The sequence below is a fragment of the Misgurnus anguillicaudatus genome, chromosome 6 (assembly GCF_027580225.2).
Source record: "Misgurnus anguillicaudatus chromosome 6, ASM2758022v2, whole genome shotgun sequence".
NCBI classification, from domain to species: Eukaryota; Metazoa; Chordata; class Actinopteri; order Cypriniformes; family Cobitidae; genus Misgurnus; species Misgurnus anguillicaudatus.
Genome location: NC_073342.2, coordinates 18,971,142 through 18,999,125, shown reverse-complemented (window position 1 = coordinate 18,999,125; position 27,984 = coordinate 18,971,142). Strand labels below are relative to the sequence as shown.

At 37.2% G+C, this 27,984-nt stretch overlaps 1 protein-coding gene across 2 annotated transcripts; it reads right to left on the bottom strand.

Annotated features, from left to right (window-relative positions):
* Positions 1 to 71: 71 nt before the first annotated feature.
* On the bottom strand, positions 72 to 27,984 carry elmo3 (engulfment and cell motility 3). Of its 2 annotated transcripts, none has more exons than XM_055192719.2 (21): positions 27,723 to 27,984; positions 24,937 to 25,038; positions 19,922 to 19,962; positions 19,740 to 19,812; positions 16,832 to 16,882; positions 16,377 to 16,546; positions 16,185 to 16,284; positions 15,875 to 16,026; positions 12,722 to 12,800; positions 12,583 to 12,633; positions 12,187 to 12,309; positions 11,902 to 12,024; positions 11,664 to 11,768; positions 10,426 to 10,534; positions 10,061 to 10,197; positions 4,543 to 4,706; positions 3,214 to 3,326; positions 2,539 to 2,643; positions 2,349 to 2,428; positions 1,806 to 1,886; positions 72 to 1,604 (listed from the first exon to the last, which is right to left on the bottom strand). In XM_055192719.2, exons 2-21 carry the CDS (start codon positions 25,012 to 25,014, stop codon positions 1,392 to 1,394), a joined length of 2,148 nt encoding a protein of 715 aa, XP_055048694.1. In that variant the 5' UTR covers positions 25,015 to 25,038; positions 27,723 to 27,984; the 3' UTR covers positions 72 to 1,391. The 2 variants fall into 2 exon arrangements, with proteins under 2 accessions (XP_055048694.1, XP_055048693.1); XM_055192718.2 differs by lacking the exon at positions 27,723 to 27,984 and adding an exon at positions 25,143 to 25,295.

Genomic DNA, 27,984 nt, shown 5'->3' with positions numbered 1-27,984 from the left:
CCCTTAAAGCTTAACTGGAAAAACAATTTGAAAAATAAATTTTTGTCACCATAAGAAACAAGACTGCAATATAACAATAATATATTTTTAATTCCATACATAGGAAAACAAAATCTCACTAATATCACGTACCATGTCAGGTGGTAAAGTGGTTGCATTGATATTGTTACAGAATAGATGTTAAACATATAAACCTATATACAGTATAACAAATACAGTACATGGATCTTATTTTTACTAGATGAAATGCATTTGTGACTACCACAAAATTACTGGATTATGGCACAGGTTTTTCAAAAACACAAAAAAGTTTATCATCTCCATTATTGTGTTATGCAAATGTTTATGAGCAACCACAACACCTTTAAATCATAATTGGAGTTTGAAACGAGGCATTATGTGTCAACATAATAAGAAGTGCTTGTTAAGTGGTATTATAGCCACTACCATCAGATCAAAATCGAACCAAAATAGTCAGTGGATGAAATCTTGATGAAATGGCATTAAATCTTTTAAAATTGAGAAATCATTGCACAGCATCTCTACAAAAAAAAAAAGAGTAGTTTGACCAAAAATCTAATGATTTTCTCAGTTTACATCTCAATGCATTCAGTTTTAAGTATAAGTAACAAACCAATATATTCATGCTGTGTCTTCAAACCACACTTGGTCAAACTACTCCTCTATAACAACATGCAAGATATTAGAGATCCAAACAAAACTTAGTTTAAGTACAAACTTTAACTCTCTGAACATCTCATCACACTTTTACCTTGCGTGTACCAATCGAGTGATTCAAATAGATGATTGCCTATGAAAAATATTAGATAAATATACAGCGCATGCTTCAAATCTTACAAACAAAAATCGTTAATTTTGTGCGTAACTGCAGAAGTATAGATGTACCTTGCAAACTGTGAAATCACATATATAGAGTTAAACAAAAAACAGATGCATGAATCGTGATATTAATTCTGACATTGTACCTTTTAAGAATGAATCAGTCTGAATCATTTGTCTTTACAAAGCGAATCAGTCACATAATCACCGATTTTTGTAGTACAGATGCAACAAGCTGCTCAGTGTCATTTAGCATGTTTTAGTATGATTTCAAAATGTTTGGTAGAAGCAAATGAGTCATTTGAAAAATTGTGTTGACAGAAAAGACACGTTTAATGCAACTCCAATGCAAATCAGTCTCATTCACCATCAAACGTTCTACCATCTCACTATGATTGTTCAAGGTGCTCTATCTGAAACAATAACAATGTATTTTCGCTCCCAATCTTCAAACTTCCCATCTTTGGCGCCACCAAGTGGCCACTGTCAGCATCAAGTTGTTTCCCATCTTGGAAACAGCCAAGATCTCACATTTACGATCCACCTACGTATTACTGTTCGGCCTGGCTGAAGTCGTAGCAGAAGTTAAAGTTGCTGGGTGGTTTGGGAATGGGGGGAGCCGTGTCCGGTATAGGCACGTTCTCCAGATCCAGAAGGCGGAGCTTGATTTCCATTGAAAGGAGAATGTCCAGTTCGCTGCGCATGCTCTCGCTGCTCATCTCTTTACCAAGCAGCACATTGAGTCCATCCGTCCACAGACAGAACTAAACGAGCAAAGGATAGCCGCAGATGAACACTACTGTATATATATTTTTTGGCCAATAAGATATTAATTATCCCAAGTGTCTGTAGTTACAGTGCAGATACAGTGGCATCCATGTAAGGGGTTACAGTATCACCAAATGCAAAAATATTAATGTAAGAATGCAAATAAGCAGGCCAGAGACTAAAAAACATGTACTTACGTCTGTTCTGGAAGAGGCAATGAAGTTTAAGCTGTACTCCTCAACATCGTAAATAATGCTGAAGGCCAAATCCAACACCTCCTGCAAAAAAATCAGCCACCACCGGTATCAAATTGCAGGTCATTCTAGGTACCAATTTCTTTGAAACTTAAACCTAGACTACAAAGACCATGTGCATGCAAAACTAGCAAGGTTAGAAGCAGGGGCGTAGCCAGAATTTTATTTTTGGGGGGTCCTATCCTAAAATGTGGGGGCAACTATATGATGTATATGATGTAGATGGCATATTGTCACCGAATATTAATGAACTCTCATGCGAAGATGACAGCGTAAATTACACACAACAACGCGTGACATGAGCTAATCCAATCAAGTTTGAAAATAGCTCCATTTTACCACGCAGCATTTTGATTGGTCAATCTATCAATCAGACTAAGAAATCAACATTTTCTTATTTTATTTTAAGCAATTGGAAATCTGAGGGGGCCGGACATGTAAATGAGGGGGCCAAGGCCCCTGGTTAGAAGTAGATTATTAGCGTACCTTGGTTTGTTTTCCTTTGTTTTCCTTCATATGAGGACAGTCTTTCCCAGTCAGAACATTTTTGATGTCAGCGACAGGAACTGAGAGAAAGACACTGATATTACATTTTGTTTTTGTCAAATAGGCTCACATATAGAGGCCAAATCCTGAGAAAAAGCTTGTTGTAGATAAGCCAGACTAGTTTCCTCACTCTTTTCCTGAAGGGCCTCGATGGAGGGCATTTCGGCATTCTCTTCCACATCTCCATAATGCAGGACTTTGTGATTGGGGGATAGCCGACAATACCACAGCTTGTCTGAAAGACCAACAACAATTTTTCCAGATAGTAGATTTCTGCAAACCTTTACATCCTATATAGTAAATTGATGATGATACTTTGCAAATTCTGGGTGGCATGTCATAGTATTTCTGTTGCCGTTTCTTGACCTTTAAAGGAAAACACCACCGTTTTTCAATATTTTACTATCTTCTTACCTCAACTTAGACAAATGAATACATACCCATCTTTTATCAATGCGTACCCTTAAACTTTGTGCAGCGCCTTGTGAATGTATTAACATGTAGCCAAGCCCCATACATTCCTTAGGATCCAAACAGGGATGAATTAAGAAGCCACCAAACACTTCCATGTTTTCCCTATTTAAAGACTGTTACATGAGTAGTTACACGAGTAAGTATGATGGCACAAAATAAAACTTTTGTTTGGAGCCATAGGAATGAATGGGGCTAGGAAAGAAGCGCTGTACAAAGATTAAGAGTGCACGCATTGAAAAAAGATACGTGTTCTTACCTCAACTTAGATGAATTAATACACATAGTAAAATATAGAAAAAATGTGGTGTCCTCCTTTAATGTGACCTCTTACCTTGCCTCCTTCGGCTGCTGATCTTCCGAAAGAGGGTCCCATGACACAGTCGGTTCAGTCTCTGCTGTCTGATGAGCTCTAGCAGTTCTGGTTTCAAACGCTCCTTTAGCTCACTACACACAGGCACAACACACACATTACTTTAATACTGTTCTTAAGGATCTGATCCTCATCTTTTGCATTTTTTTGCATTTTGTTAGCAGTTCAAAATGATCAAATGCACTAAAAGTCGCTTTGGATAAAAGCATTTGCCAATTGCGTAACTGTAAAATGAAGATCATCTACTATGCATTTAACAAGAAATGATGTAACTACACAAAAGCAAAAAAGCAAAAGCTCAAGTTTAAGAGTCTTGGATTAGACTTAGATTTCAACTAGACTAAATTTAGACTAGTTTGTCAATTCAAAGTCTTCTGAAGTGGGATACAAGTGCCAGGGTCTAGCAAGTCTTAAAGGGGACATTTCACAAGACTTTTTTAAGATGTCAAATAAATCTTTGGTGTCCTCAGAGTACATGTGTGAAGTTTTAGCTAAAAAAATAAAAATATTATAGCATGTTAAAATTGCCACTTTGTAAGTGTGAGAAAAAATGTGCTGTTTTTGGGTGTGTCCTTTGAAATGCAAATGAACTGATCTCTACACTAAAGTGCTGTGGTTGGATAGTGCAGATTACGGGTCGGTATTATCCCTTTCTGACATCACAAGGGGAGCCACATTTCAATGACCTATTTTTTCACATGCTTGCAGAGAATGGTTTACCAAAACTAAGTTACTGGGTTAATCTTTTTCACATTTTCTAGGTTGATAAAAGCACTGGGGACACAATTATAGCACTTAAACATGGAAAAAGTCAGATTTTCATGATAGCTCAAAATACCATATAGATTTATTATAGCATGTTAAAATTGCCACTTGCAGGTGTGGGCAAAAATGTGCGGGTTTGGGTGTGCATTTCATCAACTCCTTTGCATTTAAAAGGACAAACACTGATCACCATTTGTTGAAATTGAAACTCAATTGTGCTTTCAATTATTTTCTCTCCCTCTCTCTGCACTAAATGGCAATGTCGTGGTTGGATAGTGCAGATTAGGGGACGGTATTATTATAATAAGAGCCGCTTTTGACATCACAAAGGGAGCAAAATTTCATATACTTATTTTTTCACATGCTTGCAGAGAATTACATTACTGGGTTGTTCTTTTTCACATTTAGTAGGTTGATAGAAGCACTATGGACCCAATTATAGCACTAAAACACACTGAAAAATCAGATTTTCATGATATGTCCCCTTTAAATGCTCAAGAAAAAACAGGTGGCCACCGGACTTACACCACAGGTGGGGCGAGTGTCTCCTCCTGGTGGAGCCTCTCAGTCTGTCTGAGTTTGAGGATCTCGCTGTAGTTCAGAGCATTCACCTTGTTCTTAAAAAGCTCTAGAGATGTGGGCTTGCTGGACAGCGTCCTTGTGATCTGCTCACGGACAACTTGCATCACCTGTCGAGAGAGAATCTGATTATTCACAAGCTACTCAAACGGAGCCTATAAATGTCCATGCGTTTCAGATGCAGAATGCGTTTTAAAGGTCTGTTGCTCAATAAGTAAAGCATTGAGTTAGCATAGGTCATAGGTTTGGTTATCAAGGGACCACATACGGGAAAAATGTATAGATTGGATAAAAGCATAATGCATGAATGTAAAAAATAAAAGCATTATTTAATTACAGTCCATATAAATATTACAATAGGACGAGTTCATGTCCTTTCACCCATAGAGTGCCCATCTCCTCCAGTAAACCCTCATGATCATATTCACACGGCTTGACCTCACTCCTCCATGAATAGCATCTCTCTGGGGTTCAGTTTAAAGGGATGAAGGAGAATGGAAAAGTGGAGAATAAAACAACAGGGGAGGCGAAACAGACAATGACAATATGGGTCACTCTTCCAGTGGTAAATGTCCAGCTGTGACAGACAGACAGAACCACAGTGACATGCCGACTCAACTGAAACAGAATTAAATTCCTGACAACAACACTGCACTATAATTATCATTCAGCCATTTTCCCCATATTTGTATACTTATGTATGTATGCATGCACTGTATGTAAACATATACACATCAGTGGCGGCCGGTGACTTCTTTTTTCGAGGGTGCTCAATGCGAAGTTTGTCACAACATGTATGTAGCCCGTCATGTGTGTAGTTTGTAATTTCAAAATGTGTGTTCTGCGCATCGAGTGAACCTATGTGCATCACGTGTCGTCAAAATAAGTGCCTGCTGCAGACGTGTCTAAAGGGTTTATGATAAAAGAGACACTCGCATTTGCCAGATACTCACATAATCAGAGTTTACTGTTAAGGGAGTGTCTTGCGTGTATTTTGTGAACGTGAGGGCCTCTTTTATCATAAACGGTTTTGTACACATGTGCAGCAGGCACTTATTTTGACAAAACACGTGATGTACATGGTTCACATGATGCAACAAACACATATTTTGAAAACACGAGCAACACACCACACTCCGAACACTTATTTTGAATTGGTGTCTCTCGGATGAGCAGTCACGAGCCGCCACTGCTACACATAAATAAATAAATGTTAAAAATAATGAAAAATATAAATAAAATAGAAATAATACATTTGTTAAATAAAAAATAAATAAAATATAAAAATAAATAAATGCATATATATTGGTGTGTCTGTATATACGCATAGGGGTCAATGACGTGACATTAATTATTTTGTGTCATATGGTTCAATTAAATGTAAAAAGGGTTACAATTTTAAAATAAATTAGCAGATTACTTGCATACATTCTCTTTTTTGAGGGCCAAGTCTAAAATTTCTGGTTTTATTTTATTTTGAAAAAATATTCAATGTGGTGTAACCGGTCTGTGTTAATTGGTGTTACTAGTATTTTTTTAATGAAAATTTAAATATATTCTTGAAAACTGTGGAATAAAATATTATCATCTAGTTTAGTGTAATATGATTTTTTTTACATAAATTTTTACATCATTTGTCAAAGATTATTTAGAAAACAGAGCTGTTTTCAGCATATCAGCACAAAAAAGGCATTATTTACATTTAGAAATAACAAATAAAATGATATTTTAAAATTATTTTTTATGATTACGCTTACATGCCATTCAAGTGGATAAAATATGTAATATTTCTCATTCTTTGGTGCAATTGGCAGTTACACCATTTGACATTTTCATGTCCATTCAGCAAATGTCATTTTTTATTGCATAACATTAACATAAATATACTATGTGCGTTGAAATAAACCTGATGTGTGCTTTTAAAACAAGTTTTTTTTTTAAGATTTTTGAATTTTTCATCTTGCCAAACCGTTTTTGTCTGTGACCCATATACTTATACATATATAAGGACATCTGTGTTGTGATGTTTTGAAGTATGTGTATATTGATATCTTTAAAGTGGCAATGAAAGTAAAATAAAAAGCTGTAATTTGCTTTGTAATATTGTGGTAATTCTTACAAATGACTTATTTGTGAGCTTCATTCATTTTAAAAAATGAAAGTGCCCTCATAATCTTTAACCAAAAACGCAAATCTCTTCCCATCCTCAAAACGATCTCTCTTTACTTCCGGTCATAATGTATGGCAGGTGGGCGGGGTCCGGGAGAATATCGCTGTGATTAGCAATTAGCAACACGACCCAACGTCAAATGATCCAATCAAATCTCGATGGACAAATTCAAATCCAGCCCTGCCTTATTTCATTTCAGAGGCCGGTTTTACTCGGATACACGTCACCACGGGGAAAATTAGGCAATTGATACTTCCGTTTCATGGCGACTTTAATATTGACTGAGTAAAGTTATGTCTAAGATTGAAGTCAATGTGAAATAAATGTCTGAAATCCAACTTTGATGCTCCTAATCTCAGAAGTAAGACACTTTATCCTGAATTTCACAGACAGGGTCACATAGTGTTTTTGTTAAATACTGTGTTATTCAATTTCAGCATTTTTTTTGTAGGTGTCATTTGTTACTAGACTATGACTAAGTGCATCTCCATTGTTGGCCATCTGCCACCCTGCTTTCTTGATATCCTCATCTGCCAAAACACAACTTTATACAAACTTATATTATACTCCTTAAGAAAACATCTTCATCCCAATGTTACAGGTCAGGGCACCACTCCTACAAATAAATAAACACGTAGATCTGATGCATTGTTACAATTAAATATTAAAACAGTAACCAAATTTTCACACCTTTTAAACCAATAAATATGGTGTCACAAAAGACGTTTCCAGGCGTTCATGAGATCCACATAGTTATTAAAAATAGAAAATGTGCAGTAGTTTTGCAAAGGAAAAATTGTTAATGAAGTATTTAGACTTATATTATCAGTGGTCATGAGCAATACTAGAGAATAATTGCTGAAACCTGAAAAATAATAAGCAAGACTTGGTCAAAAAGCGTTGAATGTCCCAGCATGAAACTCATATAAAAACACAGCTCTTAACACAGTCTGTAAAAACCCAGCTAAAGTCATTTAAAAAAAATAATCAGTGAAATATAACCTGGATATCTTAAACATTGACTGAGAAAGATCATGTCAAAAATTGAAATCAACTTGAAATCAAACTTTGAACACATGGTCGCATATATACACTGTCAGCCCCTCAACAACATCTGAATAACCTACCATTCCTTTCGTATTAAATCTAAAATATCTCTAAGACTGTGACAAAATAAAAGCAAACCCTACCTCAGCCATAATGCAAGCACAGTTTCTGGTCACAACCACACAACAGTGAGAGAGTGTTTGGGTGTGTATGTGTTAAAGCATGTGTGGTCCCTCCCTCTAGATATCCCCCATTATACTGATACACATCCCCAATACTGGACACATCCCTCTGAAGCCTAAATCCCACACACAGAAACGTCACATAACCCCTGCAAACCAGCTGGCAAAACCATGATGCCAACAGCGATTAACAGTCATTAAAAAGAAACAGCACAGTCAGGGAGTTTTGAGTACAAGCATGAAAAAAAACTGAGCGAGACTGAATGAGGAAAAACATACATGGTGTGTGAGTAATTTATCAAACCCATGATTTTTGCATTGCTAACACAACGCTTAACCAAGTGATTGCATGTGTTTAACATGAACCACAAACAAAAGCACAAGTTAACTAGACCTGATCTGTCATGTAATAAAAAAAGTTGGTTAAAAGTAAACAGAAAAAGCGTTATTCATAAGACTACGATGATTCGTAAACTGCCTATTCTTAACACAAAGCTGTGGTTGAGGGCGAGTAAATGGCAACACAAAATTAATTTTTGGGTGTACTGTCGCTTTAAATTTTATTTTACTATGTTCTTACCTCAACTTAGACGAATTAATACCTATCTTTTTTTAATGCGTACACTTAATCTTTGTTCAGCGCGTTGTGAATGTGTTAGCATTTAGCCTAGCCCCATTCATTCCTATGGCTCCGAACAGGGATGAATTTAGAAGCCACCAAACACTTCCATGTTTTCTCTATTTAACGACTGTTAGGTATGGACCCAAAGATAGGTATTTATTAATTCATCTAAGTTGAGGTAAAAACATAGTAAAATATTGAAAAACAGTGGCATTTTTCTTTACGGCTTCCAAAAAGAACTTCCAAGACAGCGACCTATTTCGGAATTTGGTTTAATGCCGATGTAACTACCATGTGGGACACAGATTTTACCCTCTCTGTATTTCTGCTATGGAGTGGGTTTCTTTTTTGTTGTTCTAATACCCCCTTTATAATGATAGGCCTTATTGTCCCAGCCCACGAGGTTGGTGTGGTGGTGGTGGGGGGACTTTCAGCGAAAACAAAGAGGGCCCAATCGGCCAGACCCTCGATTCAATAGGTCACAAGGTCACAAGGTTTACGGCCCGAAAACATTTATTAAATGGAGGTCCGTTTTGTTGCCCAGCTGAATAGTTTGGGCTAGAGGAGGGACAACTTAACATCAGAAAAGACGACATAGCAATTTAGGGAATGTTGATATATACAAAAGCAGTTAAACAGAAGGAATCAGTCTCTTTAAAAGAGAAGCTGCGTGTTTGTCATTCCTATGGCTTGACATTTCTCAGACACGTCCAGATGAACCCATCAATATCCATTTGTTTTATTGTAAGCTATAAATCAATCCTGCAGCTGCTTACATTTTTCTTAATGCGACTCTAAACTTTCAAGAACAAACAACAGCTTAATTTAATAATATATCAATAGACAAATGCAAGAATACCAGACTGTATACAATAAGCAAACTATATCCATAAGGGTAACATTATGAGAAAAAGGGTGAGGAATGCTCAACCTAAATAAAATTATGTTGTGAAAGAAGCTTTGACTGACAACCATGCACTAAAAACGAAAAAGTTTGTCTTTTTTTGCATGCAGAAGACAACATTTTCAAAACAACCCCAGTTGACACGAATCCACAAATTTGACTAAAAACGTGTATCATTCATTCCAGGCCAGTAGATGGCGATGTCATGTGCCATCTAAGCATATACAAATGACGTCACTGTTTTCTTTTACAAATTTGCATTTTATAGTTTACAATAAAACAATAATGGCGTCTTTTTATAAAACTTGCACTTTGAAACCCGTTTTGAAAGTTTACATTTTCAGACCCCAGAAAGCTGTTTGTAAATGCACGGCCAAAATGCATTAAAAGTTTTACGTTTTAAGTTGAAAATGGTGTTGTGTAAACATACCCTAACATTACAATTGTACCTTGGTGGATAAATAAAATGCTACAGAAATGTTCCTCTATAATAAAGCCCTTTAACAGGTCAAAGTTGTTTTTACTTATAAACTTTATACCTTATCAAAGTCCTCCTGTGTGGCTCTCATCTCTTTCCACGTCTTGTTGAGGAGCTGCATGCAGATGCAGAAAAGTTCCTCCAGCAGTCGGTCCTGAGCGAAGAAGATGGGATGATAGTCTGACCCGGTCTCAGAAGCTACAACAAACAGAAAGACAGAAATATATATGAGGTTAACAATAGAAGCAAGAGACCACCAGATGGCTGTATTTGCTATAGAAACCATGCCAATAAGTTCATAGGTCCTTTACATTACACCCTATATAAAGACCTTACAGGTTTCTGAAGAAAAACAAGGCTTTGTTGGATAAAAGCATCAGTACGCATAAATGAATTACATCCCCAGAGCTGTATTTGATCACTTACGTGGTTCACCGATGCGCAAGATCTCACACAGGATCAGGGTGAGCTGGATGCTGCTGCGAGCAAACGGACACTCGTGTTTGTCTTCTCTGCTGCTGTTCTCCAACACGAACTGAGACAGTAAGATAAAGATCAGGATACATGACACATACTGGACACTTAAGCCAAACCTAAAGTATTTAAGTTTTCCAGACAGGGCTTATCGTAGTCCCAAACTAAAATGCATGTTTGAGCTGACATCATTTAAAAAACACCTTGTACTGACATATGTTAAATGGATAGTTCACCAAAAAATGAAAATGATGTCATTAATGACTCACCCTCATGTCGTTCCAAACTCGGAAGACCTCCGTTCATCTTCGGAACACAGTTTAAGATATTTAAGATTTAGTCCGAGAGCTTTCTGACCCTCCATTCGCTTGGAAAATGCGTGCACAAGCCCTCAGACTGTAAATGAAGCCGCGTCATACGCCAGCCACCTCACTGCAGTCACGTGACTTTAGTCTCGCGCATGCGCTTCACAACAGATGCCGTAGAGAAGACAATGCTGAATAAAGTCTTAATTTTTGGACCAAAATGTATTTTCGATGCTACAACACATTCTAACTGACCCACTGATGTCACATGGACTACTTTGATGATGTTTTTATTACATCTGGACATGGACAGTATACCATGCATAGATTTTCAATGAAGGGTCAGAAATCTCAGACTAAATATAAAACATCTTAAACTTTGTTCCGAAGATGAACGGAGGTCTTACGAGTTTGGAACGACATGAGGGGGAATCATTAATGACATTATTTTCATTTTTTGGTGAACTATCCCTTAATGAAAAATAAAGTTGAAATAACTTAGGCGGGGTGCATGATCTCTGAAAACCAATGTTGACATTTGAATTCACGTAAACAAACACGCCCCTACCCCAATAGAATCTGTCCCTTCTTTTGATAGTCCCGCCCCACACATACACAACCCAGGCAACGATGTCGATTAGTAGACACGGCCCTTAATGCTGATTGGCTACAAGTGTGTTTTGGTACTCGGCCCGACTGCCTTTTCCAAAGCGTTTTTCAAAAATCGTGCACCCCACTTTTAAGTTAATTCAACTTTTTTATAATTTAAAAAGTTGAAATGAATTGTAAATTTAAGTGGATTAAACTTAAACATTTAAGTGCAACAAGGATTTTTTTTACAGTGTAGCTATCAAAGTCAGTGTGTAGTTATATGTGCTCACTCACCCTGCTGTATGCGTCCGGGTAACGGGAGGCAAAATATGCCATTGTGTCCAACGCCAGGAGACCCGGAGGACAGCGGCTCAAGTCCTGACCAGGATTACTGTTATTCTGAAACACACAATAAACTTTAATATTATGGATTTGTGCACAGTAATTTTATTTTTAGATATGTTTTTGCTTATAACAAATCACGCTATTTCATTTTCTTAAGAAAACTTTGTAATGCGTTTTTTACACTCACAGAGAATCCAAGCTTCTTAAACTCTTTAGCGCAGAGCGAGCGTCGCCTCTCGTTGCTCAAGTTGCTCTCGCTTTCTGTCTCGAACGCAGCCTGCCGCAAGCCGTGGAGCATTTCCCTCTGTTCCTGAAACACAAACGAAGAGGAATATTTGCAAAAAAAATTTTTTAAGAAGAGACTGTATACTTTTGTAAATTCTGAAACACGAACATTTCGAGTTCAAATAGTAGCCCAGAAATTAAAGAAAGCTATTAAACAAAAAAAATGATCTGAAGCAAAAAAGAAAACCTGGCTGTAGGAATCGAGTGGCGTCCTCATACGGTGCTCAAGGTGGTTAAGACGAACAGTCTGTAGTACATAGAGGTAGTGGGCCATCTCATCACCCATTGAACTTGAGCTGTGAATGATGTTCTGAATGCAGAAGCAGAGAGTCAAGATTTATTTTGTCTTTCTGTAGCACAACTAGTTTAAGCAACACCAAGGCCATGGATTTGAATCCCAGGAACACTATTATAATTTATACGTTTTGGGATGCCAAATGCATAACATAAGCATTAAAACATAAATTGTGTTTTAAAAAGTAAAACATTAGTTTTTTGTTAATATCAGAGAGTTACATATAGTATGATGGGAATTATCATCACAGATATGGAACAAAACATGTTTAAATTTGTATTGACCCACCTTGTAAATATACTGGCGCAGGAGCTTCTTCTCAAGAAATTCAAAGAGCTCCTGAAATCAATTCAAATCATTTTAACATTGGCTGTAAAACCAATATTCTGGAGAAACAGATGTAAACAGATGCCCGTCGATCTCTCACCTGTCTGTCTGCTTCTCCAGCAGCCTGTAACATGGCCATCAGCAGAGCCATGGCCTTGGTTTGCAGCTGTTGATTTGTTCTAGAAACAATTAAAGGAAACTTTATTTATATTTCATTTATGCTTTGAACCCACAACACACACTTACTTTGAACATTCAACATCTACAATATAATGATTATTTACACTAAAATATGTTTTAAATGAGGTAGACATGTTCTGTTGCTTATTTAGGGAAGTATCAGGTTCATTTTTGTGTTATTTAGATAAAAGCACTCTGAAGCTGATATTACAGCAATTAAAACATGACACTGTAGTCACTTCAAAGCCATTGTGAGATTGTATCTCTATATAGTTCAGGAGGTAAGGTGAAAAAAATTAGTGCTGAAAATGCACAGTTCACGTACACTGCAAAAAATGATTTTCAAGAAAAAAAATCTTAGTATTATTGTCTTGTTTTCAGCAAAAACATCCAAAAAATTCCCAAACTAAGAGGCCCCCTCCTGATGAGCGAAACGACCCAAGAAAGAAAGTCCAGCCTCCAGAACAAAAATATCAAGTTAAGTGATTTTGTGCATAAAACAAGCAAAAAAATCTGCCAATGTGGTAAGCAAATTTTCTCTATTTTTTCTTGAATTTAGTGTTTAAGAAAAATGTTCAAGATTTTTTGCTTACCCCATTGGCAGATTTTTTTGCTTAACACAATTGTTAAACAATTTCATATCCAAGAAGTAGGGATGTAACGATTCAATCACGATTCAATCGCGGTCCTCATTAAAAATGCCTGTCTGAAATCGATTCTGAATCGCAAGGCTGCGATTCTTTGTTTTATGCACAGCTTGTGCCTGTTTTACGGCATTTGGTCAGTAGGAAGTCCTTATCAATCTAAAATCATTATGAGTCAGAGTCGTTTATAACGTGCATTTAAAAAAGCAACACTCGTTAAACAAAATCATTCAAAATATTCTTTATTATCATGAAAATACCTGAAACAATTTGAAGAACAGCGTATAAATATTCATGTGTGGACATTTCCTGGAATAGCGTTTGTAATGCTACTTCTTGTGTGGCACAAAGGCAGTTTCTGCACGGGAGCGCCCTCTGGCGTTCGGATGTGCCGGGATTCCACCGTAATTCATTCAAATTCATTCATTGAGAAAACGCGCATTTGCACGATGAATCGTTACACCCCTACCAAGAAGGATGTTTGGATATGGCAAGACATGATAACCACAGAGTTTTATTGGACCAACAAGCTAGGCATCGTCGACGACGAAGTACAATTAACTTATAAATAGTAAGTGGTATTTATTAATATCATATTGTCATTATGCCTGTACTGTGGTTGTCACAGTGCCACTAAAATGTGTTGCTTTTCAATATCAATATACAGCTACCGGTTTAGTTGCATAGCTTTCAGAGCTACGTACAGACGCATTTGATAGACATTTGTGGCGCCCAATAAACGGCTCTGGGCATTCGTAAACCACGCCTCAAATACGAGAAAATAAGCATATGGTTCCCAGACCACGTCTGATTCTCTATGAGACTGGTCTGGTGTTAGCCAGGCTACAAAATGGTGCCCAACCGATATATCGGCAGGCCGATATTATCGGGCTATATTAGGCATTTTCCAAACTATCGGCATTCATAATGGCCAATAAATGAATATTTTAATAAAACGGACGAAACAGCTTCAACCATGTTGTTATTTATCAGAACTTAACAGAATTTGTCTCCAGTCCTATTCGAAGTAACATTTATGAACCATGTCTTTTAAAACTGGTAACTTTGATTTGGTTGTTGTTGTTTTTGTGTTTTTGTTCAAAGGCCTTTACGTTTCATATCTTAAGTTTGTATTTTTATACATTTTATCTATCAGAACTTTAATATATTTTGATGTTCCTCTGTTCTGTTGTGACAATAAAAGAAACAAGTTTCTTTTTGAAATGCATTATCTTATTATTTTAGTTAAAACTCATAAATAAACTACAAATAACTAATGTTTTAGGGAAATCTGTTAATGTTTTGTTGCGCGTTTCTGAAAAAAAACCCGAAAAAAATATCGACCGATATATCGGATTTTAAAACCAACAAACATTTGTATCGGTATCGTCCTTCAAAATCCTTTATCGGTCGGGCTCTACTACAAAATCACTTAAATTTGAAAGTTTTGGTCCAAAAACTACACTTACCTTCCTGGGTCGTTCCGCTCATCAAGAAAAAGCGTCCTCATCCAAGAACCCTTAGATATTATCACTAAAAACAAGACAAAAATACGAAGAATTTTGCAGTGTAGGCATTGTGAGAAACCGGACTTAGCAGTTATTTGCCGGAGACTGTCGAATGTAGCATCTATTTACATTTATATCTATGCTCCCGGGTGGTGCAAAAGAGTGGTGGTGGTGACTAATTTACATATTCATTTGCATATTCATCTGCTTATACTTAAATGTGCAGTGTGTAATTTAAGAAGGATCTCTTAACAGAAATCCAAAATAATATACAAAACTATATTATCAGGGGTGTATAAAGACCTTTCATAATAAACCGTTATGTGTTTATTAACTTAGAACCTAGAGACCTTTTTATCTACATACACAGAGGGCCCCCTTACATGGAAGTCGCCATTTTGTGCCGCCATGTTTCTACAGAAGCCCTTAACGGACAAACTTTTTTTACTAAGTTCTCTCCGACGAAGACATGTTTGTCCGGTGGCGGCTACCGTAGCTTTTCTATGCGTTTCAAAAGCGAGGGGTGAGCAGCGGACTGAGCCCTTGGTTGCAATTTGCAACCTCACCACTAGATGCCGCTAAAATGTACACACTGCACCTTTAAGAAGGTAAGGGTGGAGATACATTCAAGCTGTTTTAAAGCATGAAGAAATTACTGTCACAGTAAAAACCTTTGCATATGCTATTATTATGCTCAAAGATGAGTTTTAAGTGATCAAATTATTCACTACAGGGGGACTTTAAGATTTGTAATACATTGGTATGATGCAGTACACCATATACTCGATGCAGTCTTTGTGGTGTATTTACAAGTTTGAAGAAGCCACATCTGTGTAGTTCCTCTTCTACACCCATAACATAATAAACATTAGCAAAATCACAAAATGGTTTCTTAACAGCCAAGCAACTTTTCACACTTACACCTGTAGATGAGAAATGAGTCTCTCCAAAGTGATCTCCTGCCTGACCTGACTGAACAGACTGTTGCTGCTGAGCACCATGCTCTCCAGGATAGCCAGGGACACCTGCTGGATGGATGTGTCCAAAGCCTTTGCATTTACAAAACTGGCAATCTAAGAAAACAAGCACACACATTATTACATATGCACATGCATAATACCCTACTGAAGTCATTTTAAAAATGGATGTGTGCTGTTAAGAGCTAAAGATATTTAAATCAAAGTTTGTTGTGATGTCTTAACTGCATTATGAATGTTAAAAGTCTTTCAACCTTTGTAATGAAGACACTGGAGAGATTCTCCCAGGACACAATCCCATGATCCATCAGTTCCATGAAGGCAGTGAGAGTATGTGTCATGATCAGAGGAGCTCTGGAAAAAACATTAGACGTTCATAGTTTTCACATTTGTCAGTAATATTTGAGACAGACAGGAAGAGAGAACATGAGGAAGAGGAAACTCACTCGTGGGCATCCTCCACTATCTTTACTAGCAGAGAGTGTCCATCGCGGCTGATGAACTCCTGCGCAAATGTGATGTCAGTGGATACGGTTGCCAGCGTCTTCAGGGAGTCGCAGCGCACGCCAGAATCTGAACTCTGTATGCCTTTATACAGATCTTCAGCACAGCGACCCTAACAAACCACAAACCCACAACTGTGTCATTTCCTGAAGCTCAATATGTGGATCAAGGTGCTGACAACACTAAGGTTAAAGGTTGTGGGTTTAATTTCCACTAACACATATACTGATCAAATGCATGGAAATGATTTACTGCGTGCAGGTTACACCGGATAAATGTATGTCTAATGCACAAATGCAAATATATAACTTTACTAAGCAAGCATACATGGACATCAGAAGATTTTTGACACATACAAATTGTGTGAATATGAGGCGGCTAAAGTGCAAACACTCACCGGTGCTTTAGTCAAACGGAGAATGCTGCCATTTTTGATGTCAAGACGATTCTAAAACAAAAGTCATTAAACAACAGTCAGTTTTCAGGAAGCAAGAGATATTATCAGATATTATTATTAGACATAACCATCACCAGCAGGACTGAGTCTATAGACTGTGACCATATGTGAAGAATTTGTCTCACAATTTGTCTCACATTTGTCCGTTATTATACCAACTTTTCATTCCAGTTAATCAGCATTAAAGTTAAATTCCAGGTTTATTTTAAAGACAGAAAGAGAGAGGGAGACAAACAGACAGACAGACAGAAAGAGAGAGAGAGATTTTGATTTTTACATCACTTTATTTCCAATTAATAGGGGTTACTTCAATACAATACAACACTCACTCACAATCACATATAAAATAACACTTAGAAAATAAAAAATAATTCATCATCAAAAACAACACACAAAGCCTCCTTGCAGCACCATATACCCTCAAACGTGATTGTGTCATTCACCATTTTATAATAGTTAAAATTAGCTGTGACTCTTGCTTTAACCATTCCTGCAAAAACCATTGTGCTATCCTGAGACAAATTTTGTTCTATTTTCCTTTTTCTACTCATGTAGATGGCCATCTTAGCTTGGCCTAACACAAAAATTAACAATTGGCATAAAAACTTTTTCTTTGCAACATATTTAAAACCCAAAATAAAAACCTCTGGAGAAAACAATTCGTTACATTTCTTAAATATATCTCCTGACAGAAGAAACAAAACCTGCAATCTGTCACAACTTAAAAAAGCATGAAAAACTGAGAGAGAGAGACAGACAAAAAGAGACACAGACAGTCAGACAGAAAGAGAAGGGGAGACAGACAGAAAGAGAAGGGGAGACAGACAGACAGAAAGTGAGACGGAGACAGGCAGACAGAAAGAAAGGAAGGAAGGGAGACAGACAGTCAGACAGACAGACAGACAGGGGGAGACAAACAGACAGAAAAGGGAGACAGACAGACAGAGAGGGAGACAGACAGACAGACAGACATACAAAGAGAGACACAGACAGTTAGACAGAGAGACAGACAGAAAGAGAGAGAGGGGGACAGACAGAGACAAAGAGAGAGATAGAAAGAGAGACAGACAGAAAAAGACAGCAAATAAGTCAGAGACAGTCAGTCAGACAGACAGACAGACAGAAAGAGAGGGGGAGACAGACAGACAGACAGACAGACAGACAGAAAAGGGAGACAGACAGAAAGAGAGAGGAGACAGACAGACAGACAGACAGACAGACAAGAGACAAAGACAGTCAGACAGAGAGACAGGCAGAAAGAAAGAAAGAGAGAGGGGGACAGACAGACAGACACAAAGAGACAGAGACAGACAGACAGAAAAAAAGACAGACAGACAGACAGAATAAAAAGACAGACAGAAAAAAGGCAGACAGACAGACAGAAAAAAAAGACAGACAGACATACAGACAGACAGACAGACAGAAAGGAGACAGACAGTCAGACAAAGAGAGACACAGACAGACAGACAGACAGACAGACAGAAAGAAAGAGAAAGGGAGACAGACAGAAAAAAAAAGAGAAAGGGAGACAGACAGACAGACAAGAGACAAAGACAGTCAGTCAGACAGAGAGACACACAGAAAGAAAGAAAGAAAGGAGCGAGGGGGACAGACAGACACAAAGAGAGAGATAGACAGACAGAAAGACAGACAGACAGACAGACAGACAGACAGAAAAAAGAAAGAAAGAAAGAAAGAAAGAGGGAGACAGACAGTCAGACAGACAAAGAAAGACACAGACAGACGGACAGACAGAAAGAGAGAGGGAGACAGACAGACAGACAGAAAGAGAGAGACAGACAGACAGACAGAAAGAGAGAGACAGACAGACAGACAGACAGACAGACAGACAGAAAGAGAGACAGTCAGTCAGTCAGACAGACAGAAAGGGGGAGACAGACAGACAGAAAGAAAGAAAGAGAGACAGTCAGTCAGACAGAAAGGGGGAGACAGATAAACAGACAAAGAGAGCGGAAGACAGTCAGACAGACAAAGAGAGACACAGACAGACAGACAGACAGGCAGGCAGGCAGACAGACAGAAAGAGAGAGACAGAGAGACAGACAGAAAAAGAGAGAAAATAAGACACAGACAGACAGAAATAAAGAAACAAATAAAGAAAGAAAGAAAGAAAGAAAGACGACAGCAGATAGACAAAAAGAGACAGACAGAGACAGTCAGACAGACAGCAAGATAGAGACTTAGACAGAAAAACAGAAAGAGAGGCAGACTGACAGACAAAGAAAGAAAGATGTAATTACAGCTTACAAAAGAAAAAATTGTGTTCTGTTATTTTTGTCAACAATGTCACATTGTTGTTTCATATAATTTAAGTAAACAGTTCCAAACGTTTAGCCTGAGGATTGAGGAATGGAGTGGCTTGGAAAAGCACTGCATAGGGTGCACAAAAACCCATTTGGAGTGCAGCCCACAGCTTGCGTGCACCACCGTAATTCAAGCTTTCTGTCTCTACATGTCTGGGAATTCAGGCTCTCAACCCACTCGATTAATACACACACACATACACCAGCAGATACATTAAAACACACTTTTATCAGCTTAAAGCTTATTTGTTACACATTTGATATTCACATGACATCCGCCGTCCCCAGGTTACCGACAGATAACGGAAACAGGCCACAATATAAAGCAAAACAAACAGCCACAGCATGAAGTCCATGCCTGACCCCACCCAAGGTCAATAACTGAACATAGCTCAGGCAGATAAGTGGACTACACCAAAGCAAGTGGCATTATTGACATCTGTTGCAAGATTAGCTTAACATCCCCTAATAAACGCCAACAAGCACACGCTTGAACTTTAAGGTTTGAGGTGGAAATGACTCACCGACTCTGTGATGTAGGTCTGGACTCCATCTGCATATTGAAGAGCGTAGTTGTCAGGGCCGGGAAGATTCCACCTTTAAAAATAACACGACACCTATTAAAATAACTGGTACATGTATTTAACATCACAGAAATATACTTTGTTACGGACATTTCAGCTTAGACGTCAAAAAACAGACTTACTTGTCGCAAACCTCTTTTATAACTGAAGTGAGGGGCTTTTTCTGAAACAAATTGAAACATATAAAACGCGTTAACACTGCAGATTATCAGATGACAAACGCATTACAATACATAAACATTTTATCAACATGTGTTCCCTGGATTCGAACCCATGACCTTTTGTGCTGCTAATGCAATGCTCTACCACCGAGCCCAAATTTGGCACAAGTTTGTCAAACATTACTATTTTAATTTGATCCAAAACACACCCAGAAAGCTTGCAGGGCTTTTATTTCAATAAAAACCAAACAAGTAAAAAAAAAACAGGAGGGAAAAACCTTCTCCCATTACGGCATTTGAAATATCTCATAATTTGTGGTGGCCGTTGCGGCTAACCAATCAGAAATTTTGGTGTATGGTGGTTGACCCAATCATTGGCCTATAATTTGTGGGCTATGGGCTGGCGAGCCGTGTGGAAGCGTTCAGTATGGCGGGTAAGCGTAGAAGGAAAGGCCATGGACACAGCTTGAGGTTCTTTATAATCCGCAAGTACCAATCACAGTCACACAGCCGGCTCATTTAGATTTTAACCAAGTTATCTCACGGAGGAGTAGAGTTTTAAAAAGGTTTGGCCCTCGAAGCACCACTTACAATAACATATTATTTAGATGTCCCACATGATGAAATCAAAATCTCTGGAGATAATAAACAGTCTCAGCGTCTTTTGTTTTGACCGGTCAGATGTTCACAATGGCTCATTCAAAGGAAATGAGAGAGAACTAATGGCTTATGATTTGTAAGATACAAACAGCCCTTGATCATGTAGACCAATCGCTTTTAATTAAAAAAATCTGGTATCTTTGTTATTAAAACTTTGTTTGAATTTATAGGAAGTTTACGGAACCCGAGAGAGGAAGTGATATTAATTTTGCTTGCTTGTTTTCTCATGATCACAACTTAATTTCTCGTGATCTCAAGAAAATATTGCTTTCTCAATATCCTGACATAATCCAAATCTTATAACGTAATTTCCTCTCGCTAATCTTTGGGTATTTTAAAGTGGACTGATGCACATGAGTTGAAGTCTTCGCTGTCACTACAAGTGTAGCAAATAATTGCCCATGATAAATAAGTTGGACGTCGATGTTCGTAAATTTAGGGACTATCTCTAAAGTTATAATGTACACGTTTCTATCTCTAATAGCATTCAACAGTTAAAATAAATATCATGAAGATGCTCAAAATCCTCCTTTTGCGAAATGTATAAATTTTTAAACGCAAGTCTAGATCAAAAAACCATGTATTAGAAAAATTAATAACAACTTTACTTTAACAGACGTTTATAATTTATTTATTAATTACGTAGATTAATTTAATTGTTTTACGAGTTTGCCTGCCCATTTAGTCTTAATAATTAACGGTAAACAAACTTGGCTTGCTGTTCTTGAAGGTAGCTCGATCCTTAGGTCGGGCTCGAGCACCAAGTTCAAAAACAGAATAGATGAAAAAAGGAGGAGGGATGCCAGGCTGGGTGTGGAGGCATGGAGACACCCATTTACCATATGATTATAATAATGATTGACACAGGACATCATGTTTAGGTTCCTTTCAAACCTACATTAAAAGTGTACTCGTTAAAATATGGTCACTGCAGTAAAACAGTTTATTTTGATAATGGTGCCACGATCGCTGGATAATTCTGTTGTTGTTTTCTAGAAGCCTGCATTCACTTTTTAGTCATTTGCGATGTCACAGAGTTGAACGTCTTTACGTATTGACATGATTTGGAGGTTCATTTGCAAATTATTCATGAAGTCATACCTCTGCAATTCTTTGATCAATTGTGTTTTAGAAGTATGCTCAAACTTTAATGTCAGCAATGTGATCGCCGATGCGCTAGTAGAGATTGAGAGAAAGAGAGAGCGTGGCCCAGTACAAAAAGGAAAATAATCGATTTTATTTGAAGTCGGCTCTTAAAGGTGCAGTGTGTAATTTTTAGAAGGATCTCTTGACAGAAATGCAAAATAATATACAAAACTATATTATCAGAGCTGTATAAAGACCTTTCATAATGAACCGTTATGTGTTTATTGACTTAGAATGAGAAATTTTATCTACATACACAGAGGTTACCCTTACATGGAAGCCGCCATTTTGTGCAGCTATGTTTTTACAGAAGCCCTTAACGAACAAACATTTTTACTAAGTTGTCTCAAACGATGACATGTTTGTCCGGTGGCGGCTGCCGTAGCTTCTCTATGCGTTTCAAAAGCAAGAGGTGAGCAGTAGACTGAGCCATTGGTTGCAATATGCAAACTCACCACTAGATGTCACTAAAATGTACACACTGCACCTTTAAAGGACAAAACACCCAATTAAGCTATTATGTAGCTATTTTATAAAAAAAATTTAATGGTGGCAACTTGTCCACGACCTGGTATTTGGTCACGACCTGGTGGTTGGGGACCTCTGCTGTAAAGTCATTCCATTTAAATGCTGTTAAATCCCTGATTCAAGTTAAATCTAATTTGTTGATCCATGCTAATTTCGCTAAATATGCTTTTGCTGTCTACAAACAAAACAACACGATTTATCGAGTACACTTATGCTTAGATCACTTCACAAGAATACAACTTTTGTTATGTCGAGATCACGAGAAAACAAGCAAGCAAAAATAATAGTAGTACACAACCTGTCTCAGCTTTCGTAGAAGTTCCTTATAGGATTACCATTTTATGGTTTATAAGAGACTTCACAACATAATTAACTGTTAAAGTTAAAAAGTCTATTTTACTTACATAGTGCACAGGCTTTAAACATTTTTTTGTTAATATTTTATATATTAAAGGAAAACACCACCGTTTTTCAATATTTTACTATGTTCTTACCTCAACTTAGACAAATTAATACATACTATCTTTATTCTATGCACTTTTAATCTTTGTACAGCGCGTTGTGAATGTGTCAGCATTTAGCCTAGCCCTGTTTATTCCTATGGCTCCAAACAGGGATGAATTTAAAAGCCACCAAACACTTCCATGTTTTCCCTATTTAAAGACTGTTATATAATAAATAAATTATTATATAAATAAAACGTTTGTGCACGCATTGAAAAAAGATAAGTATGTATTAAAGGTGCAGTGTGTAAATTTTAGCGGCATATAGTGGTGAGGTTGCGAATTGCAACCAACGGCTTAGTCCACGGCTCACCCCTCGCTTTTGAAACACATAGAGAAGCTACGGTAGCCGCCACCGGACAAACATGTCATCGTCGGAGACAACTTAGTAAAAGAATTGTCCGTTAAGGGCTACTGTAGAAAAATGGCAGCACAAAATGGCAAGTTCCATGTAAGGGACCCTCGGTGTATGTAGATAAAAAAAATCTTGTTCTAAGGTAATAAACACATAATGGTTCATTATGAAAGGTCTTTATACACCCCTGATGATATATTTTGTATATTATTTTGCATTTCTGTCAAAAGATCCTTCTAAAAATTACACACTGCACCTTTAATTCATCCAAGTTGAGGTAAGAACGTGGCAAAATACTGAAAAACGGCGGCGTTTTCCTGTAAGTGTTCTTGAGGTGTGAAATTCATTTTTAAATAATAACATATTATTTGTTTTAAAGTCAAAAGATTTGTCCATCGAGAATTGATCTGATCATTGGAAACTGGTTCATGTAGATGTTTGCTTATCGTTGCGATGTTTTCTTGGGCCCCATCCTCCTGCCATTCCTTGTGTCAGGAAGTAAAGAGAGATTCGCTATGATCCGAAACCGCATACTTCCATTTACATTTAGTCATTTAGCAGACGCTTTTGTCCAAAGCGACTTACAAATGAGGTACACAATAGAAGCAATTACAGCAACACAAGAAAAGCAATACATAAGTGCACTGGAAATAGTTTCATCAAGTACAACACAGTATACATAGCCAATGGTTGGTTAGTAATTTTTTTTAAGAATGTACAGATAAAGAAAAAGGGAAAATAGAGAAAGATAGTAAGTCCTATATTAGGAAGTGAGCCAATGGCGGAAGAGATGGGTTTTTAGCCGATTCTTAAAGACAGCTACAGAGTCAGCAGATCGTGTCGCGACTGGCAGATCATGCCACTGCCAAACTAAATAGTAGGTGAAAAGCACTACTTTGCCTACTATATAGTATGAAAGTAGGTGGTTTCGGATGCAGCGACTGTTTCGAGGATGGGAGAAGTTTTTGATTAAAGATTATGAGGGCACATGAATTTTAACAAAGAAAAGAAAGAAAGCTCACAAATAAGTAATTTATTTAAAAAACTACAATAAATAAAAAAAATTAGTTTTTAATTTCAATTTCATTGTGACTAACATTAGAACTGCATGTAAAATAATACAATAATTAGAATTGACGGCATATGCACATGAAATTTTAGGAAAGAGTTAGGAAAGGACATTTTTTTTAATGCCCTACTGGATTAAATAACAGTTTTGATGTGGCCTCAAAAAAAGAAAGTAAGAAAAAGAAAGAGTGCCAACATTCTTATCTATAAAAACACAATGCAAGTAAAACAAAACACATGAAGTTTTTGGTTTGGTTTAAGTTATCACTGGACCTACAACATAAATTATGGGTCCTGAAACAAACCCATGTGAATACCACCAAAGTTCAACATTTTACGCTATTATAGCTGCTTAAACTTTCTCCTCAACAATTTCCACAAATATACTTTTTTATTAAAGAAAATGTTTGCCCAAAAATGACTTTTGACTAATATTTCACTCAGAATTGTTGAAGGTATTTGGAGCATCAACATGGTGACTGATATTTTAATAAAAAAAAACTTTTGTTCTTTGTTAAGAAAAGAAGTCATATAAATCTGGGATGGCATTAGGTTGGGTAAATTAGAGATTTTATTCTTTAAGCAAGCACACAAACCTAGTTCATTATATTAAATGAAAGTATTTATTCCTCAAACACTGAAAGGAAAGTTTCGGTTATTGTGTGAGCACTTGGTAACATCCTCTTTATGATGGCAGTATTAACACGACGACTCACCTGGTCTAGCTGAATAAGCTGCGGGTACGCGCCCGGCATCTGAATGGCGATCTTAACGATGTCCTTTTGTTGAGGCATATTGAAAGTTGAATGTCTACAGTCCTGAAACACAAAGACAATAAACATGCGATAATTTCTATCACCAAGCACCCCAACAATCAAATACAAACTATGCATTCATCTCAAAGTGTGAAGAGAAACTTTACCAACATCATCTCCTTTAGGGATTCTGTTAATGTCTTTCAAAAAAAATAAAAAAATAATAAGTTGTTCGATACAGATCAAACACCACAAAAAGACACGTGCGACTTATAGCCTGCCACTATGACAGTGAATGTGTCGTGAACTCGATTTTCAAGATGACTGTACTCTCTGTTTACTGTGTTCCTCTTTAAAAGGAGAACTTGCGTGTTTCTATCATTTTTGTTGCAGGTTACATTAGACACTAAGTTATTTAAAGATGAAATAACCTACATTTATTAAATAGGTTTTATCGTAGTACTTAAAATAAAAGCAAGACTTAAAGCATAAAATCCCCCACTTTGCAGCTATAACAAAGTGATCAACTACAGGTCCTTAAATAAAGTGTGACACCAGGTGCAACATAGGAACAAGGGGTGGAGGTGACAGAGACACAGAGAGAGAGAGAGAGAGAGAGAGAGAGAGAGAGAGAGAGAGAGAGAGAGAGAGAGAGAGAGAGAGAGAGAGAGAGAGAGAGAGAGAGAGAGAGAGAGAGAGAGAGAGAGAGAGAGAGAGAGAGAGATGCATAATCAATTGCACAATAAAAGTTTTTGTTTACATAATATATGTAATGTAATGTAATGTAATGTACTGTGTATAATAATTATGTATATATAAATACACACACATACATGTATAATTTTAAGAAAAAATATATTTATATAATAAATATTTATATATATATAATATAAATTATATATAAATATAAACATGTATATACACATGCAAATGTTTCATAATTATAAACATGTGCGCGCGCGTGTGTGTGTGTATTTATACTAGAGCCCGACCGATAAAGGATTTTGAAGGCTGATACCGATACAAATGTTTGTTTGTTTTAAAATCCGATATTCCGATATATCGGCCGATATTTTTTACTTTTTTAATTTAAAAAACGCGCAAAAAAACATTAACAGATTTCCCTAACATTAGTTATTTGCAGTTATTTATGAGTTTTAACTAAAATAATATGATAATGCACTTTAATTGTCTCGTGACTAACTCACCATGAACTCACTTAACCGTTGTTCTCTCTGCTCGACTCTGGCTGGATCAGCAGGTTGCAGGATGTGTGACGCCTTAAACACGAGTGTTGCCAACAGGGAGGTTTTACAAAATATACAACGGCAACACTCATGACATGGTTGAAGGCTATTTCGTCCATTTTTAAAAAAATAATAATAATTTATCGGCCATTATGAATACCGATAGTTTGGAAAATGCCTAATATCGGTCTGCCGATATATCGTTCGGGCTCTAATTTATACATAATTATTATACACAGTATACCCACAAATATTATGTAAACAAAAACTTTTATTCTGCAAATGATTAGTCGCGACTAATCGTGAGGCAGCACTAGATTTATGAGTGGCTAAATCCGACATTTATGACTATAAGATAATACACAAAGCCAGCCAATCACACTAAAACTTATTTTCGTCAACACTTGCTATTTATATGCAATACAGCGACTATGGGCTGTCCGAGAGCATGCCTTCTGACTAAAACGAACGAAACACTACTTCCACACACATGGCCGCTTTATTAACCTCTGCCGAATTGTTTAACAGACTCAAGTACTTCCATATGTGCAGACCATATTGTACCGTCCTCAAGAGAGCTTCCCATTGGAAGAGAGAGAGAGAGAGAGTTGTGCTTTTGAACTGAACTTGGATAACAAAATAACATCAGATATACAAAAAAAACCTTACAAAACAGCTGTACATTTTATCATGACTTTGAGATTTATACTGATCTACTGAGTTTGTTGCATCACACTTTAAGAGATGCAAGATAGCCTACTAATCTAAACCAGATGCTCCAAATAATAATAATGAACTTTGTGTATAGATTTTAGGCTAGGCTTTTGGTAAAAGTTGCTGACACAGATTGAATGTTTGTGTTTCTCAGGCTCCATTCCCAGCAAGCCTTAGCATGCTCAGAGAAGTTGTGACCTCCCTCTGTCCTACTTTGGGGCAGTGAAATGGAGACACAAAGAAAGGTAGAAAGAAATCACTACGCTAAAATCAACATAGCGACAGCTTCATCCAATGCTGTAGAAGTTCACTGACAGAAATCCCAACCGGTTGCCCTTTGAACATTGTGTGCATGATACAGTCTGATCTCCTGTAGGAGTGCATAAAGGAATTTTAGCTGTGCCACCCTCTGACAAACCCAAATCAGAGATTACACACCCTTTCTCTGCCAGGTTTCAAATAAATCTAGAAGTCTTGTCAGAATTTCATGCTTTGTTATTCTGTAATAACTGCAGAGAGAAATGCATATTCAATTCACAATCCATAAAGGCATGTAACGGTATCAGTCTTAAAACCTTAACACAAGCTGTGGTTCAACTTTCACATACACGGTTTTAAATTCTCAACAAAACGTTTAACGCCCAACAACATGCGCGTGCAATACAAAACGAATAGATTAAATGCATGTTAACCTTTACTTGCTTAAGTTTGTTTTAAGGTAAGAGAGTTAATAAGTAGCCAGCAAGTTAAGAACAAAAGTGATTTTTCCTTTACTATAGGTCTTACCTGTTGGAAACGGGGGGGAATCAGTCACAGTGTGCGGGAAGGCGGTTAAACATTTGATGTTTGCTCGCGAGGAAACAGCGGCGGTGTTTCACTCGACTCAAAGTAGCATTCAAGCGTTACATAGCGTTCAAAGTTTTCTGACTATAATTGATCGCGTTCACACAGTTCCGGGTTGAATAATATCCCTCCCGCCCCCTGGAGGAGGGAGTCAAGACCCGACCCTCTCCAAAAACTTGTGGGATTTTCCTTGAGTCGAGAAAAG

Coding starts and splice junctions, on each gene's coding strand:
- elmo3 (XM_055192718.2), bottom strand. Junction 16,883..19,739: donor AGACCTACATCACAGAGTCG/GTGAGTCATTTC, acceptor CTTTTGTTTTAG/AATCGTCTTGACATCAAAAA. Junction 16,285..16,376: donor ATAGTGGAGGATGCCCACGA/GTGAGTTTCCTC, acceptor TGTTTTTTCCAG/AGCTCCTCTGATCATGACAC.